Source organism: Pogona vitticeps, chromosome 3, assembly GCF_051106095.1.
Source record: "Pogona vitticeps strain Pit_001003342236 chromosome 3, PviZW2.1, whole genome shotgun sequence".
Lineage (NCBI taxonomy): Eukaryota > Metazoa > Chordata > Lepidosauria > Squamata > Agamidae > Pogona > Pogona vitticeps.
This window is the reverse complement of record NC_135785.1, coordinates 240436575-240455771: the sequence shown is the minus strand read 5'-3', so window position 1 is coordinate 240455771 and position 19197 is coordinate 240436575. Positions and strand designations below refer to the sequence as shown.

General features: G+C 40.1%; 1 protein-coding gene across 1 annotated transcript in view; it reads right to left on the bottom strand.

Annotated features, from left to right (window-relative positions):
• Window positions 1–490: 490 nt before the first annotated feature.
• The window catches only part of CDX2 (caudal type homeobox 2), a 32079-nt gene continuing 13372 nt past the window's right edge, over window positions 491–19197 (bottom strand). Inside the window, exons 2-3 of the mRNA XM_072993736.2 lie at window positions 17151–17296; window positions 491–10743 (exon numbers count right to left, since the gene is read on the bottom strand). Of these exons, the coding sequence (XP_072849837.2) occupies window positions 10540–10743; window positions 17151–17296 (350 nt within the window). The 3' untranslated portion in view covers window positions 491–10539. The remainder of the gene's footprint in view (window positions 10744–17150; window positions 17297–19197) is intronic.

Here is a 19197-nt window from a genome sequence, read left to right as displayed (position 1 = left end):
GAAAGAGGGAGAGAAAGGCAGGGGACATGCCTATATACATTTTATTATACAGTGATGAGCACCATTAAAAGGAGTACTTTGATTAATAGCATTTAAGAAAGTTTAGGTTTAACAAAGATTTTCAAGTTAGGATCCACCAGTTCAAATGTACTGTACTGTAGATAGCAATCCTGCATCCAATTCCCTTTATTAATAAGCCTCTTTGGCTTTATCCCACTCATAAAGGCATTTCCTATAATGTCAACATATCTGGAGAGCACCAGGTTGCAGAAGGCTGGGTTAAACATTGGCTGTTCTTTCTTACTGATACAGTGAAGTTCTCATGTCGTTCTGTCCCATATACATATTTACATAGGCCTGGACATAACATATGGAGAGACTGTTCTCTGTGACAGCACAATATAAGAGGCACTCACCTTACCTGAGGCAGGAAAATGATTCTGAGCTTCCCTCACATCCTGTCTTTTTTCTTTCTTTTCTCTTTGTGTAGTTTTCACATGCAGTGATGAAAATCTTTGCATTTGCCTGTATATCAGTGTGCAACTGGTTATGAAGTAGCAAGGCTTGCTATAATGCTTTGTAAGTTCCTGTAAGAAATTCTTCTTATACAGTGGACCCTTGACTTACAGACGGCTTGACTTACAGACTTTTTGAGCTACAGACTTCTCTGGCCGCAAAATTTAGGTTTGACTTGCAGACTGAGAATTGACTTACAGACCAGAAAAAAACCAAAATGGAACAAAAACGGCCTGTTACGGGATTAATCGGTTTTCAATGCACTGTAGGTCAATGGAGACTTGACCTACAGACTTTTTGACTTGAGAACCGCCTTCCAATACGGATTAAGTTCTCAAGTCAAGACCCCACTGTAGTGGTAAATGAATAAGCAAACAAACTTAAACCGATGCAAAGTTCTGTTTTGGTTCTCCTGAGAGTTTAGCATTCCAGATGTTGCTGAATGATTGGATACTATTGGTTTTCTGAATGAAGTTGTAACCCAACATTTGCAGGACTATGTCCCTCATTCCTAGCTCACAGCATAATTCACTCTGCTGCTAATCTCAAGATTTAAATCCATGTATGCACCAATTGCTTTGAAGTATGGATTCAGTTAAACATACAGTATATCCAAATTCAACAAGAATCAAATTTATTTAACTTTAAGAAAAATGTAGATTGCAGTTTTAGGAGCACTGAATGAGAAATAAGAGTCTTAGAAATAAATTAGGCATCTTTCTGAACAGATAGATTGAAATATAAAACTCTATTATGTATGAAATTAAGGTTGGACTTCAGACAGCAAAAGTCTGGAACTTTCTAAAATCTAGAAATAAAAATCCAGTATATTTGTATTTTGCCAGTTTTCATGATGGCTACTTTGTTCTGCAATATTTCATTTTTTAAAATTTTTATTTTACAAAATAAACCTACTACTACAGGAAAAAAACTACATAAAATACAAAACAAAACAATACAATACAATAATATAAAATTACCCTTGTGCACCCATCACCTTCAGGACTAGCGTTATACTTCTTTCCATCCATTTTCACTCCAGAATTTCATTGTTTCTTCCCTCGGTGTAAATCCCCTCCCTCTCCGAAATACATGTTCTAAAAATACATTCCATATTTTCTTAAAATCGTTATTTTTCATTTGGCCTCTACTTATTTTCATATCACATGTCAGTTTATCATTAATTGCCATGTCCCATAATTCTCTATACCATTCCTCCAAGTTAAATTGATTATCTTTTCTCCAGTTCCTTGCAATAATTATAAATACGTAGTAATAATCATTATTACTACAGTATTAAGTCCTTATTTTCTTTCACCAGTTGATCTTCCTTAACCAGATTCAATAAGGCTATTAACGGAGACATTTGAATATTCAATCCAATTATTTCAGATATTTCTTTAACTATTAATTTCCATTCTTTCTTTCTTTTTTCACATAACCACCACATATGTAAATACGTCCCCTTCTCTTTTTTACAACTCCAACATAATGTTGACACACATTTATCCATTATATTCATTTTGACCAGCGTTAAATACCACCTCCATATTACTTTATAGCAGTTTTCTTTTATCCTTACTGACATGTTCTTCATCAATCTCTGATCCCATATTTTATCCCATTCCTCTTCTATTGCTTCTTTATCCAAATCATTTTGCCATTGCATTTTTAACCCTAAAATACCCTGTTCTACTTGAATTAATAATTTATATATTTGGCTTACAGTTCCTTTTCTTTCTGTCTTTTCCTCTGATTTCAGTCTTTTTTCTATAATCTCTTCAAAGTTTGTCATTTCTCTACCTTTCCCTTCTTTAGTATAACATTCTCTTGTCCACCTTTCTAATTGAATTAAATTTAACCATGAAATCCCTTCTCCTCCTAGTACCTTTTTATATCCCTTTTCCTCTTATCTTCTCTATCCAGTCTTTTAATCTACTTATCTGTTTACTTTTTAATACATTCTTTAAATTTTTTAAATTTTCTGGAAAATTCCTTAATTCCACTACCTGAGATAAAGGAGATATCAGTGGACTCAATATCTCTCTGAATTCTTTCCAATTTTCCAACATATTTTTAAAGAAAGGATTTTTGATCTTTTTAATCTCTTCTGCAATTTTTTCTTTAAGCAAAATTCTTTCCACACTTTCTTGTATACCTTCCATCTCAATATCTGTCCAAATTAAATTTTTATTATCCTTGATTATGTCTGGGATATGTCTAAGATGATTTGCTACATAATATAATTTTATATTAGGTAATCCAAGACCCCCCCTTTTTTTGTGTAACATACTATAGTTTTTTATTAATCCTCACTCGTTTATTTCCATTACAGTAACAGTTTATCATTGTCTGCCATTCTTTTAATTGTTTTTCTGTAATCTTTATAGGGAGCACCCAAAATATAAAATTCAGTTTAGAGATTATTTTCATTTTACATAATGCAACTCTACCAAACCATGAAATTTTTAGATTCTGATACAGTATTCCTTTATCCTTCCAGTTATCTCTGTTTTTAATCTATCCAGATTTTTTTTATTTGTTTCTTGTAAATTCCAAGTAATATTAATCCCCAAATATTTCATAACATTTCCAATTTTACCTTCAAATATTATTTTCACTTTTCTTTTCTCTTCATCTGAATGGTTTAACAATAAACATTCGGACTTCCCCCAATTTACCCTTAACCCTGTTAAACTCTCAAATTCCTTCAAATGTATTTTCAGCCTTTCAATAGTTTCAGCTGGATTGTTAACTATTAATAATGTGTCATCAGCAAATAAATTATCTTACCATTCTCTTTATTATCTATCCCTCTAATCTATTTATCTTCTCTAATTATCTTTGCCAATATTTCGATTATCATTGTAAATAATACTGGAGATAAGGGGCAACCTTGTCTTGTACCCCGGCCTAGGTGTATTATCTCAGTTATACCATCATTAACTATTACCTTGGCTGCATTCTGAGAATAAAGTTGGTGGATTATCTGATTGAAATTTGGTCCAAACCCTAAATACTTAATTAATATCTTTAACAAATTCCATTCCGTTGAATCAATGCAATATTTCATTTTTAGCTGCAGTTAAAGCTTCATATACTACAACTTCATTCATTTTAGCCTTGCTCGGTCCTAAAATATGCATGTAAAACTTTCTGTTGATTTCAGTAATTCTGTGCAACTGAATCTAGGATTCAAGCTCAGTCTATGTCATGGCTCTGACTTCAGTTCAAGCACAGAGGAAGTTGTAAAGAAACACTTCAAATCAGTCTGATTTACCAAAATCAGAGTAGATGAGCTTCTTGATTTGCCTGGAAAATGGACAAGGCTAGGTTATAAAAACCACACAATATGTTTATATGCTTACTCTCAATAAAGGTCAAGGAATTCCACATAATAACTGGCCTGTCATCCTAAAAAATATTGATCAAGATCCAAAATGTTGCACACCTTTATTTGATGTGTTCAGGTGGTTTTCATGCTTGTGATTCATAGCCTGTAACATCCTCGTGTTACATAGCAAGCTGCTTTTGAAACTGAACAGAGTCTTGTAAAACAAGGCAGTGACCAAAGAGGAGAAATATAAATTGCAATTCCCAAAATCTGGGAATTTGGAATTTTGGGAATTGTATTTTTTTAAAAAAAGACAAACATTTCCCAGCTCTAGTTGCAATGTAGCATTAGTGAAGTAAATATCCTTCTCTAAGAAATTTTTATAACATACCCCCAGCAAGTGAATGCCATGTATTTGTTTTAATTCCACTCGATACGTAACTGGCCTGTTCATTCGATCTGCAACCCAATGTAATTCCATCCCAAGACATTTTGCTGCCTGGCCTGAAGAACATGATGACCCCCTCACCCATTCCATGTCAGAAGTGCACTAGATTAGCATCTATAGCACTTGTGATGGAACAGTATCTTCTACCCCACTGGACTTAGTTTTGGAGAAGGTGTGGAGTTCGCTGGGTGGCATCACACAATTCTATTCTTCAAGAACAGGGAATGGCCAAATGCGCAGGAAAAAAATGTCTGCTGTCCAAGGCACCAAATCCTTCTGTGTGATAGTAGGGCCCATTCTGACACTGCCTTGGGTGCTATGATGCATGGATATAAACAGGCTGCTTTTAGTCACAGCTGTAGTTTCGATAAACTTAATGCTATAATCTGCTAATCTCTGAAGAATACTAAGGAACAGCTGCATCACACTGTGTAGGATCTACCTTTGAGGGGGAGGGTTACAAGAAACTGTGCTACACTTGCATTTAGGGAGAAGGATGAGCATAATCTAACCCAGTGGTTCTTAACCTTTGTTACTCGGATGTTTTCGAACTGCAACTCCCAGAAACCCCAGCCAGCACAGTTGGTGGTGAAGGCTTCTGGGAGTTGCAGTCCAAAACTCCTGAGTAACCCAAGGTTAAGAACCAGTGATCTAACCTTCCTAAATCTGTCTGCAACAGCTTGATCAATTTAACTTGATGTCATTGAAAGAAAATTGACCCGGATGACCCTAGATGAAATTTAGAGCATGCATTTATTGTTACATGCTTTGAGAAGAATATTTCTGTGTGTAATGACTTGAGATCCTAAGCACAGTAAATAACTGAGTAAAAAATTAATTTACTCAAATTCTGTTGGAATTCATGAAGATTACTTCTGTTTAGGATTAAGCAGTAGTTTATAAATTAAATGTATAACATACAGATAAAAGCTACTGTTTGATAGACAAGTAAGCATGGAGACTCCTGATCCAGACCAGGTTCTACTGCCTGGATACAGAAGGTTTAAACCTCCCCAATCCCACTGCTTCCCCTGTTCAAACATACACTGCATAAGAACTTTTTTTAAAAATAACTCTCCTGGCACTTTACATCTCCCTTCTTCCAATGCTTTCAAAAGTTGGGATGATGACCCACAGAATCCCTAAGTCTTGCTGACTAGGAGGATTCTTGAACATGCACGCCAACAAAGTAAATTTTCTGAGATATATGAGTTGTAGCCAGTGTTCCCTGGCTACAAAGAGGCAAAGACAAAGAAATCATAGCCTTCAAGCAGCCTTCTTTCTGTTTTCAGTCTTTGACACTGACTTTTAGTCTTCCCTTGTCTCTCCTCATTCTTTCCCATAAGCATCATTCACTTTCCTCTGATCCACACCCACCCACCACCACATAGGACTGCATCTCCCAGCACCCTTAGCTTTGCTGGCTAATGCTGATAGGAGTTCCAGCCCAACACTTAATAGCGTTAAGAATCACTAAGACAAGAATACTATTGCTGGTGTATCATTATTGATTGCCAAAGACAGCAGAGAATTTCAAGGTAGAAAGCATGTCTCTGGGCTGGAATTTGATAACCATGCACACATGCTGTTGAAATCAATAGAATGAGACAGTTTAATGATAATTAATCCAGACACTATTGCTTTTAGCAGCATTTCGGTACAACTGGCTCAGGGTCACCTCTTACATCTCTGAGCATATGCACAGTACATGGTTTGATACCAGTGATGCTGTCTCCTCTACTACAACATGACAGCTCTCTATCAGAAATGTTGAATTCTCTATTCAGTTATTCTGAGATTTAGAATCATGGACAGTTGGAGGGGACCAGCTATTCAAACCTCCTCATTTTCCCCACCCCACATAATTAGTGACATATCTGGAGAGTAGAGAGTCTTCTTCAGATATTGGCTTTACACAGAAGCAAATACCTTGGGATATCTGGGTTCTTGTTTGTGCAGAATCTTCACATGAGTAGGATCCTTCTTAGACCCCTTAGTTCTTCATGTGTGCAAAGTTACAAGGGAGGAGGTGGAGTTAGCTTGTCCCCTCCAAATGTGTCAATGATTTGTCCCCTCCAAATGTGTCAATGATTTCCTTAAGAAAAATGCTTTGTCCTTATGTTTATTTATTTAATTTATTTATTTTATTTTATTTATTTATATCCCGCCTATCTGGTCGGGTCAGGACCACTCTAGGTGGCTAACAATCATAAAATGATACAATAAAAAAATATATAAACAGTTCTAAATGGTAAAAGCATTACACAAGACAGAAGAAACAGTAAGAGAGGAAAGAGAGGGCGTCAGGAATTATCTGATGGGAAGGCCTGCTGAAACATCCATGTCTTTAATTGAGTCTTAAAGATACCCAGCGAGGGAGCCCCGCAAATCTCAGGAGGTAGATTGTTCCAGAGGCGAGGAGCCACCACCGAGAAGGCCCAATTTCTTGTCTTTTCCTTCTGGGCCTCCCTCGGCGTTAGGCTCCTCAGCCTCACCTCCTGGCTCACACGAGTGACACGGGTAGATCTTGGTGGGAGTAGGCGTTCCGCCAAGTATCAAGCCCTAAACCATTTAGGGCTTTATACATAAGCATCAGTACTTTGAAGTCAATGTGGAATCGGATAGGCAGCCAATGCAGTGCGGCCAGAGTGGGTGAGATATGTTGGTATTTTTTCACTCCACTAAGTAATCTGGCCGCCGCATTCTGCACCACCTGTAGTTTGTGCAGCAGCCTCAAAGGTAGCCCCACGTAGAGCGCATTACAGTGGTCTAATCTCGAGATTATGAGTGCATGCACCAAGGTAGTGAGCACCCCCACATCAAGGTAGGACCGCAGCTGGGCTATCAGCCTGAGATGAAAAAAGGTGGTGCGGACCACCGACGCCACCTGAAATTCCATAGTGAGCGCCGGGTCCAGATGGATCCCCAAACTGCGGACCCCATCCTTGGCGGGCAGAGTCACCCCCCAAAAGAGAGGGAGTTTCCCAAATCCCCAGCTGTGGGGCCACCCACCATCAATACCTCCGTCTTCTCCGGCTTCAGCCTCAGCCCGTTCTCCTGCATCCATTGCAGTACAGTCCCCAGGCAGCGCTGAAGGGACAGAACGGCCTCTCCTGCGGTTGGTAAAAAGGAGATGTAGAGCTGAGTGTCGTCAGCGTACTGATGACACATGGCTCCACACCCCCTGATGACCCCACCCAGCGGCCTCATGTAGATGTTAAACAGCATTGGGGACATAATCGACCCCTGCGGAACCCCACAATTGAGACTCCACAGGGCCGAGACACTCTCCCCAATCTGTACTCTCTGGGGGCGGTCCTCCAAGAAGGAACGGAGCCAGGCCAATGCCCGACCACCTATTCCCAACTCGGAGAGCCTCCCCAGGAGAATACCATGGTCAATGGTATCAAAGGCCGCTGAGATATCGAGGAGGACCAGCAGAGACACTTTGCCCCTGTCAGCCTCCCTCAGTAGGTCATCACACAGCGCTACCAATGCCGTTTCTGTATCATGGCGTGGCCTGAAGCCCGACTGAAATGGATCCAGGGCATCTGTTTCATCCACGAGCACCTGAAGCTGATCGGCCACCACCCTCTTGACCACCTTGCTTAGGAAAGAAACGTTGGCGACGGGCCTGTAATTGCCAGTTTTGTCCGCCACCAAACTAGGTTCCTTCCTAATGGGCCTATTGAGTCTGTCCTTCAGGGCAGATGGAAATCTGCCCTCAAGGAAAGACCCATTAATTATTACCGTGGCCCATTCCATTGTTGAAGGCCTGGCTGCTTTGATTAGCCAGGCCGGGCAAGGGTCCAAGGAGGAGGTGGTGGCACGACAGCGGTCAAGCACCCTGGCCACAGAGTCAGGTGTGACAGGCTGAAAGGAGTCAAGAATCACCGGGCAAGACGGAGCGCTGGACATCTCAGTGTTAAATTTAAAAAAATAATTTTATTACCCCTTTTATCGAGTTCAATTTATTTTTAATTTTATCATTGGCTTGAGGCATTCAGAATTCCTGAATATGGCTTAAGCACCTCACCAAACTACACATCCCATATTTCCTTGGGATAGAGCCATGGCAGCTAAATTGGTCTCAAGGCACTGTAACTCTGTAGCCTTGTTGCAATTGTGTACCTATCTTATGGCTGACTATGCAACGGAGCAAAGAAAATACTGTTCATGTGGTAAATGAATAAACCATCAAAGTCTTAATAACATGGAAAATGTCAAATAATCAACCTTTTCAGAATCTAATCAGGCAACATGAGAGAGGCATCCCATGATGTTTCTGAGAGATCCCTGCTGTTACTTACCATGGTTTCAACTTTTCACAGGGAAGGAGGAGATTTTAGATAGCGAAATCTGTTTTCAAGTTAATTGAATTGCAAAAGAACATATATACATATTGCAGAAACCAAACTTTGATGTGAAAATTAGTTTTCACTTTGCAAACCCCATCTGGGGCTTGTATGTAAAATCCTGAATGATTTGAGGGCATGATCCAGAAGGTTGTTATCACTACGTTCGCAGGGAAAGGAATGGAAATGATGAAAAATTACTGCCTTTCCATTGGATCCAAATGGATCCAGAGGGTTTGACTTCTGTGTAAACAAGTACAAAAGATGGGGGGGTGCAAAAAAAAATCACACACACATACAAAACCCCCAATGGTCTCCCAGAAAACTGCTTCTCTTGCTCTTTAGGTAAAGTGCAAAAAAATAAAAATTAAAACTGAAATTAAAACCACTTGCCTCCTTCTGATAAGAAAAAATCACTTTCCCCCATTCATTGGAAAGAACAGTCCCAAATCCATTTCGATGCTAAACACATTGGCCAGCTATGACCCTCCTTTTTCATAACCTGAAGTCCTCAAAAACTTTAGTTGTCATAACTTAATGGTGAAACATCTGGAGGACTACCATTGCTGACTCTTTCCTTTAATATTCAAACATTTTTTGCACTGTGCTTCTTCCAGCATTTCCTATTTGAGTACCCCTTCTTGATCAATGTGGAATTTCTTCTCTACATAGTGTTTCACTGACACATATACAAGCTTGGAAAAATTACTTCTGTGGATGATGACTCCCAGAATCTACATCCAGCATGTCTAAATCTTCTGGATTTTGTAGCCCAAAATGAAACTGTTTTCAAGCTCTTACACACACATGCATGAATCTAGATATTATGCCATCCAAGCCTGGTTTGTTGTTGTTATGTGTGGTCAAGTCACCCTGAAAATACGACGACAGCATGAATGAGAGATCTCCAAAAAATCCTGTCCTCAATAGCCCTGCTTGGCTCTTGCAAACTTAACCCTGTGGCTTCCTTTAGAGAGTCAATCCATCTGGAATTTGTTCTTCCTCTTTTCCTGCTGCCTTCAACCTTTCCCAGCATTACTATCTTTTCCAGAGAATCCTGTCTTCTCATGATATGTCCAAAGTAGCATACTTTGGTTGTCCCAAACCTGGTTTAGGATCACCTTTAGAAGAAATTTGCATATGACAACATGATTCAGCTCATTTTAGCAGCTTGATTACTCCATCTTTTCTGTGAGCTGGAAGGCAAAATGGTCCTCCTGGGGTATATCGAACATACCAGAAGAACAAAGTAAAATGTGTTCTTTCTTTCTTTCTTTCTTTCTTTCTTTCTTTCTTTCTTTCTTTCTTTCTTTCTTTCTTTCTTTCTTTCTTTCTTTCTTTCTTTCTTTCCTTTTCTTCTTTCCCCCCCCCCATTTAACAATTATCATTATCCCAATGATATTTGTAATAATAATAAAAAAGAACAAGGACAACATGAATATCAACAACTATATAAGGTAACCCAGGCCCAAATTCCCTGAGATTGTGAAGTTTTAGTTGTGTGGCATCTATATTTCCACATGGAGAATGAATATGTATGTACATTTGTATGTAGACACACACTTGCACATACACACACATATACATATGAAATTAAGAAAAATCAACTCCCTTCCCTTCCTTATCCCAACAGAACTTGGGTTGCTCACAGTATATTTTGTACAAATGTGCAGGGAGAGGGGGAAATAATTAAAAAAAAACTGGAGTGTCGCGATGCTTCACACAGTTCCTTCTAGTGCACAGCTGGCATGGGGAGTCACAGCTTCACATCATCAACTTTGTCAGTGTCCTCTCCCACCAGGGAGGGGCTTGCATACATGTACACCTCCTTGGTAGTAAGGACAGCAGGATCTCCCAGGCGGCTCAGTCTGTCCTTCCAGTTGCTGTCACTGTGCAGTTGGGGGAGGTGCTAAGCCAGTTGTGCCCAGCACTCCCCCATTGGGGCCAGTGCCGGTGGTCCCTGGCTGCATGGAGGAGACGGGGCTCATGGGTTCAGAGCCACTGTGCACCCCACCTGGTTGGGACTGTTGCATCTTCTTCTTGTTGATCTTCCTTTCCTTGGCCCGCCTGTTCTGAAACCAGATCTTTACCTATGGGGTCGGAAAGCAGAAAAGAAAGTAAGTGCTGGTATATTACAGTGATGAGGATGCATGGAATCCTTAACTAATATTGTTATGTCAATGAAACCAGCCCCAGGTATGTGGTTTTATAGCAAGCATGACAAACCTTTGGCTTAGATGTTTTGGGCTTCACATCTCAAATATTTTACTTTGCTCATCAGAGTTCACAGAAACTGAAGTTCAAAAGAATTGAAAAAGTATAAGGTCCTCATTCTTGATTGCCTAGGTTTAGAGGTGAGGAAAATGTACTCTCTTTTTTTTTTTTTTTGGATTACAGTTCCCAGAATGCCAGCCAGCATGGACATCATGTAGTCCTTGGCGTCAGCCTTGCTTAAGTGCTCTTCAGATGACTTGCACTATAACTCATATTATTCCCAGCTAATGCTCAGACATGCCAATGAAGATGTGAATTGTCATCTGGCATATTTGCAAGGCATATGTGATTAGGTACGTCTACTATATGTCATCCCCTATATGTACTTCCCTGTGAACAAGGCACACTAAATAAGGAGCAGATACTTTGAGTAAACATGCCAGCAGGGGTTGGGCTGTATTTAACCCACACACACACACACCAACCCTCTACACCAAAGGAAAGGATATGGCATGGGAATGCATAGAAACAAGGTGGACTCCTCATAAATTCCAGAGAATTTAAGCTCTCCTGTTCAAAGAAGAAAGATAACATGCTTTCAGAGGGGAAGAGAGAGAAGGAACAAGCTAGTGGAAATGGACATTGTATATGTATTATGGAGGAGGGCTTTGTGGATACCATGGACAGCCAGAAAGACAAATAAGTGGGTGTTAGATCAAATCAAGTCTGAATTCTCTCCAGAAGCAAAAATGACTGAACTGAGGCAATCATACGTACTTCAGACAAGACTCCCTGGAAGGGCTACTGTGGAATGCAACAGGAGACTAGGATGGACGAGTGTGCAAGAAATTGACTCAAGAAAACTACAGCCTTGAGATTGTAAGGCTTGAACATGGCTGTTAACAAAAGGACTTCTGCAGGTCACTACTTCATTGGGTTGCTTATGATGTTCTTGTGCAGGCAAGAATAACCATTCCACTTTTTTTGCCCCTCCACAGGGCAATTCAGTGCACCAGAGATCATGGCTACAATGATTTTTTAACCTGAAACAATTTGCCTCTAAAGGCTGTGTCATTTGTTTTGTAGCCATAACTAGGAAAGAGAATGTGGAGCACAATGTAATAGTAGCAGTCTATCAATAACACATGTGTGAGAGAGACAGAGGGAGAACACCGAGGTACTATCAAGGCGTTCTTAGCCTTTTTTGTATCAATGGCAAAACATGTGTTTCCAACAAAGAAAGTGGCCTTATATCAACTCAAACCATTGGTCTTTCAGCTCAGTGTTGTTTACACAATTTGTCCCCACCCAAATGCCCTCATGATGTGTTGGATTGGATTCAGTTTTGGGATTTATGGGATTAGTCCAAAGTTCACTCCAGAGCAAGAGGAAATAAGCCTTGTATACCAGCAGGATGATGCTCTTGCCCTTGTGAGGTTGTTGGCTTTCTCTGGGAAACTGATTAGTCACAGTGTGAATGGAAAGTTGGACTAGATGGGGCTTTGTTTTGATCCAGCAGGACTCTCTAACATACCCAGAAGGCAGAAGATGGGGATGGCTGGTCTACACGATGACTCAGCAGCCAACTTCAAATGTTTAAACAGGGGTCTCAAACTCAATTTACCGGGGGGGGGGGCACTGGAGGCAGAGTCTGGGTGAGGCTGGGCTGCATCAGATTTTCTACCAAGCGGAGCAAGAGCCCGAGGAAGCTGCCCAGGAGTTTCCTTGGGGCCCCAAAGAGGAGGAGGAGAAGGAGGAGGAGGTGTGCACAAGCCCTCGTCGCCGGCCACGACCCCCTCCGGCTCCTTCTTCACTACCACCACCAGCAGCAGCAGCAGCAGGACAAAGAAGTGGAGAAGGGAGGGAGCGCAGGTGACTGCCTAGCCGGGGGAAGGAGGGCATGACATAAAATTTAAAAAACCCTCACAGAATTCACCTTGCCAAAGGAGAAAAGCCCCCACCAGCACCCATGAGATTAAACAGAATGGGGTGGGTGGGCCCCCCCACAGGTGTGTGTGTGTGCACACCTCTTATTGCAATTAAGTAGGCTAAGGAGAAGCATGTCCAACTTTTTTAATGGATAAAAAAATCTGTAGGAAAGTTGTTCAACCACCAAATGATGATGTTATGGAAAGAAGTCATGGCCATCTGGAGAGACTTGGGCACAGGGTTCAAATCTCAGGACAGCCAGATTCTACAGTTCTGTCTTAGGACAATGATCTTCCTGGGATGGGTGGGGGCAGAATGAAATGTTTATATCCACATTTAAGATACAAAAACGTTTGATTAGGCACACTACCCATTAGCTTGAACTTAGAACAGACTTCCTGGATGTCTTCTTTGTAGGACTTGCACATTCAGGAGGAGAAAGGCTAATGCAAACTTTGCCTCAGGAGAGTACATGGAAAAGGGCAAATCACTTGTTTATATCCAAAATAAAATGGTTAGCCAAAGGTTGAGAAACATTAGGGACTGACTGATTTCGTGCAGTTATCAAGACTACAGAGATCATGTTGTGCCGAAGGGGCAGGAAGAAAGAGCAACACCATTACTCGCATGGGAGTCTGAGTCAGAACAAATGCATTTCCTAGAATCCCAAGGATATCGGGAAAAGGGGTTGTCCTTGAATGTCAAAAATGCAAGTCATTTGGACTTTGAGAACTAAGGTGGGTGGGTTTTGCCACATCCACAGAGAAAGCAAGTGGCAGAATATCTCGCCCAACAAAAGAGAGGATAAACAAACACTTCTCCTGCTTGTGTTGATGTACAAAGCAAGCCAGTAATCTGTTATACAAACTGGATAAGCTAGTGCACTTGGACCTAAGCTGCTTGCTCCAAAACGTAAATACAAACAGAGGCACAATCCATGCATGGAGGTATCCATTCCATAGAGGAATTGAAAAGGAGTTAAGCTAGTTTCCAAACCTGTAACAATGTCTCTTGTGATAGCACTTTTTGAGTGCTTCAGATACATCGTTTTAGTGATTCTAATTACAATTGAATAAATTAAACTAGCTGGGGTGCAGAATATTAGCTCAGTGAGTGAGTTTACAGGAAAGGGGAGGTTCAAACTGGAAATTTACTGGCTCACAGCTCATATCAGACATTGTTTTATATCTTAACTACTATACTACGTACACTCTTTGCAAGTCATTGGGTACAATGACAGAGAAAAGAATAATTCTTTTGGGATTCTTTTGTAACTACCCCGGAGGGGGGAATGACATCTAAAAAAAGTTAAATAAATAGACCTCACTTGCTATAAGTTGTCCATACTGTGTGCAATGTTTTCAATAAGACTTCATTTGTTTCTGGAACACAGCTTGATTACTTTGTTTGGAGATGGCTCAAAGTGGTGCCTTCTGGAGATCACCAGATTAGAGTTCCTTTGGCAGAAAACAAACAGATAAATCTATCTTAGCTAATATTATCTTCAATGTATGAGGTCCTGTGCTTAAATTATAGAGGGAACAGAGAGAATATTTCTCAATTCTCAGCTGGAGGGAGACACTCATTCTAAAATTTCTGGGTGAAGTGCATCCTGCCCCAATCACTAGCTGCTTGTACATTTGTGTTGTTGTTGTTGTTGTTGTTGTCGTCATCGTCGTCGTCGTTGTGTACCATCAAATTACTTCCAAGCCATGGAGACCTATGAATTAATGACCTCCAAAAAAGTCTTACCCTAAATAGCCCTGCTCAGCTTTTGCAAACTCAGGACTGTGGTTTGCTTTATTGAGTCAATCCATCTCTTGTTTGGTCTGCTTCCTTTACAGTTGTCTTCACCTTTTCCAAGCATGGTTGTCTATTCCAATAAATCTTGCCAAAATTACAATAGTCAAAGTTTAGTCATTGTTGCTTCTGGGAAGAGTTCTGGCTTGATTTGATCTAAAACTCATCTGTTTTGTCTTTCTGCCTGTCCATGTTTGTTAATTTAAAAAAAAGTTAAAAGGATTTGAATGCCAGTGAATAAGAGGGTAGTGATATCAGCAGAGAAGGGTAAGGGAAAAGCAGGACTGTGTGAAGTGTGGACACTCCAAATGCACCTTCCCAAGACAATTAAACATTTCTAGCTGAACAAGCGCAGTGACTTAAATGTCAGGATGAGGTATAGAGAACTTCACATCAACCCAGGATAAACTTCTGTGTGGACACATCCTTAATCTAAATTACCACACAGGGTTACTGTGAAGCTTACATGGGGAGAAGTGAGGGCCTTGAGCTCCTTGGAACAAAAATGGGGTATAAATGTAAATAATAAATCCAATTGCCAGCAGAAAACTACTGTTCTACCTCTGCCTCTAGCTTTATTCCAGCCAGCCCTATCCAAATTTGGAGGTTAAAGAAGTTTTCACTGGCAACAAAAGAAATTCTCTTTGAACATGCAGGCTTCATTAATGTGGGATGCTGTTGTATATATACACTAGCTGAACGGTAAGTAGTTCAGTATAACAAAGGGTGTTTTTTTAAAAATAACAAAAGCAGAATAGGTTTCAATCCTATATACTGTCTCCTAGGAATAAATCTAATTAAAACTCAGTGAGAGTTGCTTCTGCGAATATATGTGTAGGATGTAGTTAAGGTTAGTTTTATTTATTTATTTATTTATTTATTTATTTATTTATTTATTTATTTATTTATTTATTTATTTGTTTGTTTGTTTGCTTGCTTGCTTGCTTGCTTGCTTGCTTGCTTGCTTGCTTGCTTGCTTGTTTTATATCCCACCCATCTGGTCAGGTCGACCACTTTATACCTCTTTTCAGTTAAAAGGCTGCTAAGATGCTTTAAAAAAGTTAAAAATTCAATTTGTATTTAAATACTGTACTTAATTGTTCAGCATGGCAAGGAAAGCTGCCATTCACAATTTCTTTGGACCAAGCAATTTTACCCATTCTTTATGTAGCTAGGAATGCAAAAAAAAAGAAACACTTTATTTATTTATTTATTTATTTATTTATTTATTTATTTATTTATTTATTTATTTATTTATTTATTTATTTATTTATTTAATATCCCGCCTATCTAGTCCGTCAGGTCCACTCTTGCCAAAATGTAGCTGTATGGTGAACCTGGACTGAAGTTTGCAAGTGAAGCACAAGCTTGGTATGCTGGAAGCCTCATGTTGAAAATCCCTGGCATCTGAAAGCAGGGCTAAGAAACAATAGGGGCTGAAACCTCTAGACAGTTGTCCCCAGGCAATGCATCAAATAGAGAGTACTGAACTACACAGGCCAAAAAGTCACTGTTTGAACACAGTACCCAGACTCACTGGCCATGCTGGTTTCAGGCCTCTGGGAGATGTAGTCTTTTCCTGATTTTCTTGGAAGCTAGTGTGGTGTAGTGGTCAGAGTGCTGGACTAGGACTCAGGAGCTCTGGGTTCAAATTTCCCCTCAGCCATAAGTACTGTACGTGATGCTTAGTTAGTCACATGATTTTAGCTTGACCTACCTTACAGACTCGCTGTGAGGATCACACACAGAGGAAGATGGCCCTACACATCACCCTGAGCTGGCTGGGGGAAAGGTGGGGCATAAATGTAACACGTAAATAAAATAAACCTATAAACAATTGAAAAAAAGTAAGGTTGTTTTTTTTTTAGTTCTTCCTTGGACCAATAATCTGATTCAATATGAGGAAGCTTCCTCTGTCCCTAAAACTATCATGCAGGTTTTAGCATGTATCTTTTTAAAAGGAGAGACTTGTTGGATGTAACGCAGGCCTCTTGGTGATATTTACTGTCCAAAACCAAAAAAGGAACTGGTACATCCACCAAAGCTGTAGGCAAGGAGAGACTATAGTCCTAGGATATAAACATTGCACTATGCATTTTATTCCAAAATAAAAAAAAACCCAAGGACTTTTATTAAAAAAAAGAAGAAAAGAGGGGGGGCTTTTATTTTGGAATAAGGTGCATAGGACAATGTTTACATCCTGGAGCTATAGTCTCTTCTTGCCTACAGGTTAATTCCACTGTCCTCCAAACTGTGCCTCCCAAATGTCTGGGCTACAGGGCCATGGTGGCTGGGGCTGATGGGAGCACACATTTACAATATGAAAAGCTTCTGGGCTGGCAAGAAAAGAGTGGCCAAACCGGTTAATGTCTTTCGCCAATAATCTTTGAAGACTGTGGCAGAGAGGATTTGCTGGGAACCTGGAGGGCAATGCAAAGACCTCTGATATTTTTCAGAGTATAAAAAAGACACACACACACACACACACACACACACACACACACACACACACACACACACACACACACACACAGACAAAGAGCCCAAGTCAAACCTGTCTCTCTGACAAGCCCAACGTGGCTGCCAGTTCAGCTTTCCTCCGGATGGTGATGTAACGGCTGTAGTGAAATTCTTTCTCTAGCTCCAGTCGCTGGTGATCTGTGTAGACCACGCGGTACTTGTCTTTCGTCCTGGTTTTCACTGGAAAGAGAGATGGAGGTCAGTTGAGATAGGTTGGGTGGCAGCACCATTTCTTTTATGAACTCTTTTAGGTAATTCCCTTTGGCTTTAGCAAAACCCTCATTTGTTTGGTGTCTCTAAGTCACTCATGGTGACTCTGTGCATTAATGACTTCAGAAAGTCATTAACAGCCCTTCTCAGGTATTGCAGATTTAAAACTGTGCCTTCCTAGTATATAGGAAAATATGTACCTCCAGTAACTCAGGACTTCTGGAACAAACAAACAAACAAACACCCATCTGGCCTGCTCATTCAGAAGGGGGTTTACTAGCCACATGCCTTTTTACATTTCAGTACCTAGTTTTCAAAGCTTAGCTGTTGATTACCTCTACTACCACTGGCATTCCCCAAACAGTTTTGAACAGCTCCCTCTCTTCCTGCTAGTTTAAATTATAAGCCCTCAAATGTCTGGCTTGGAGAGGAAGTGATTTTCAAACAATGCCTGCTTGTAAAAAGCAAGCAGCTGCTAGATTTATGGCCCTGAAGCCAAACACACACACACACACACACACACACACACACACACACACAATTGTGTGTGTGTGTGTGTGTTGTATGTGCAGGCCATCCTGGTATACACAAAATACAAATAAACCCTCCATTTATTATGCACGTGTATAATTTGGTACTGTGTAATTAAGCCTCTTATGACTGGGACTTGTAGAAGCAATTGCCAGCAGCTTATGTCCCTCTGATTTTAACCGCACCAGTTTCTCCAACTCATTAAGCTCAGAATCAGACCCTTTGATATTAAGGATGAGCTCAGCTGCCTCAGCCCTAACTTTCAAACAACAACCTGACTGCTTCCTGCCTCATCTAAGACAAACTGTACCTGGTGAAACGCATCTTGCCAAGAACTTTATATTTAAGAGTAACCTCCTGACAAACCCTGTCTTGTCACAAATGTTTGGACTTTTGGTACTTGCTTTGAAGAAGTAGGATTCACCCATGAATTTTTTTTATCAGTGGCCTATAAGGATATCTCCTGTTCTTGCATTTGTATTCTGTAATGACCCTCTTTTATTTTAAATTATGGACAGGGCATACAGACTAACCAAACAGACATTTCTGAGTCCACTGGAATTAAATACAGAATATTTCATATATATTTACATTATAATGATCCTGTTATAACATTAATATTTTATGCTGAACTCTTTGAATTGAGGCAATAGAGCACAATGTTTTCCTTGCACATTCAAGTCCCAATGAAACAGTGAAAAGTTGCACAGAATAGCACACTTGCCCTCACTTTGAGAGGCACTGGATTGAGTTCATGGCACAGAATTAAACTGCAGTGGGATATATTTTCCTGGATGTGGGATGCTACTGGTTTAACCATCTCTCCTAAATATAATACTTGAAAATATCAATAATGGGGGTGGGGGTGTCAAAAAGGTAATAATACAGAGACTGATGAAGATAATGAACATCTCTCACTTCCCTCCATGTGGAATTAAATCCATATATATACATTGGATTTAATTAGATATATATTGGATAGATATCCTAATACACATAGACAGACAGACAGACACACACACACACACACACACACACACAGAGAGAGAGAGAGAGAGAGAGAGAGAGAGATTATATGTATACTGAACCTGAATTTCTCTATTCCAAGTTGACAATCAAGACACTGTTAACTAATGTAGCTTTTAAGGCATGATCCAATCAATATTTTACTACACGTGTTCAGTTTAGCACACATGTTGCTCCCAACAGGACAGGTGTGATATATAGGCATACACTTTTATCTCAAGATCAGTAAGGAAGATGGGATGCTGTTTGCTGATAAAAGAGCTACATTTTACCTTGATGAAAATACAGAACATTATTATCATACTGCATGTCAT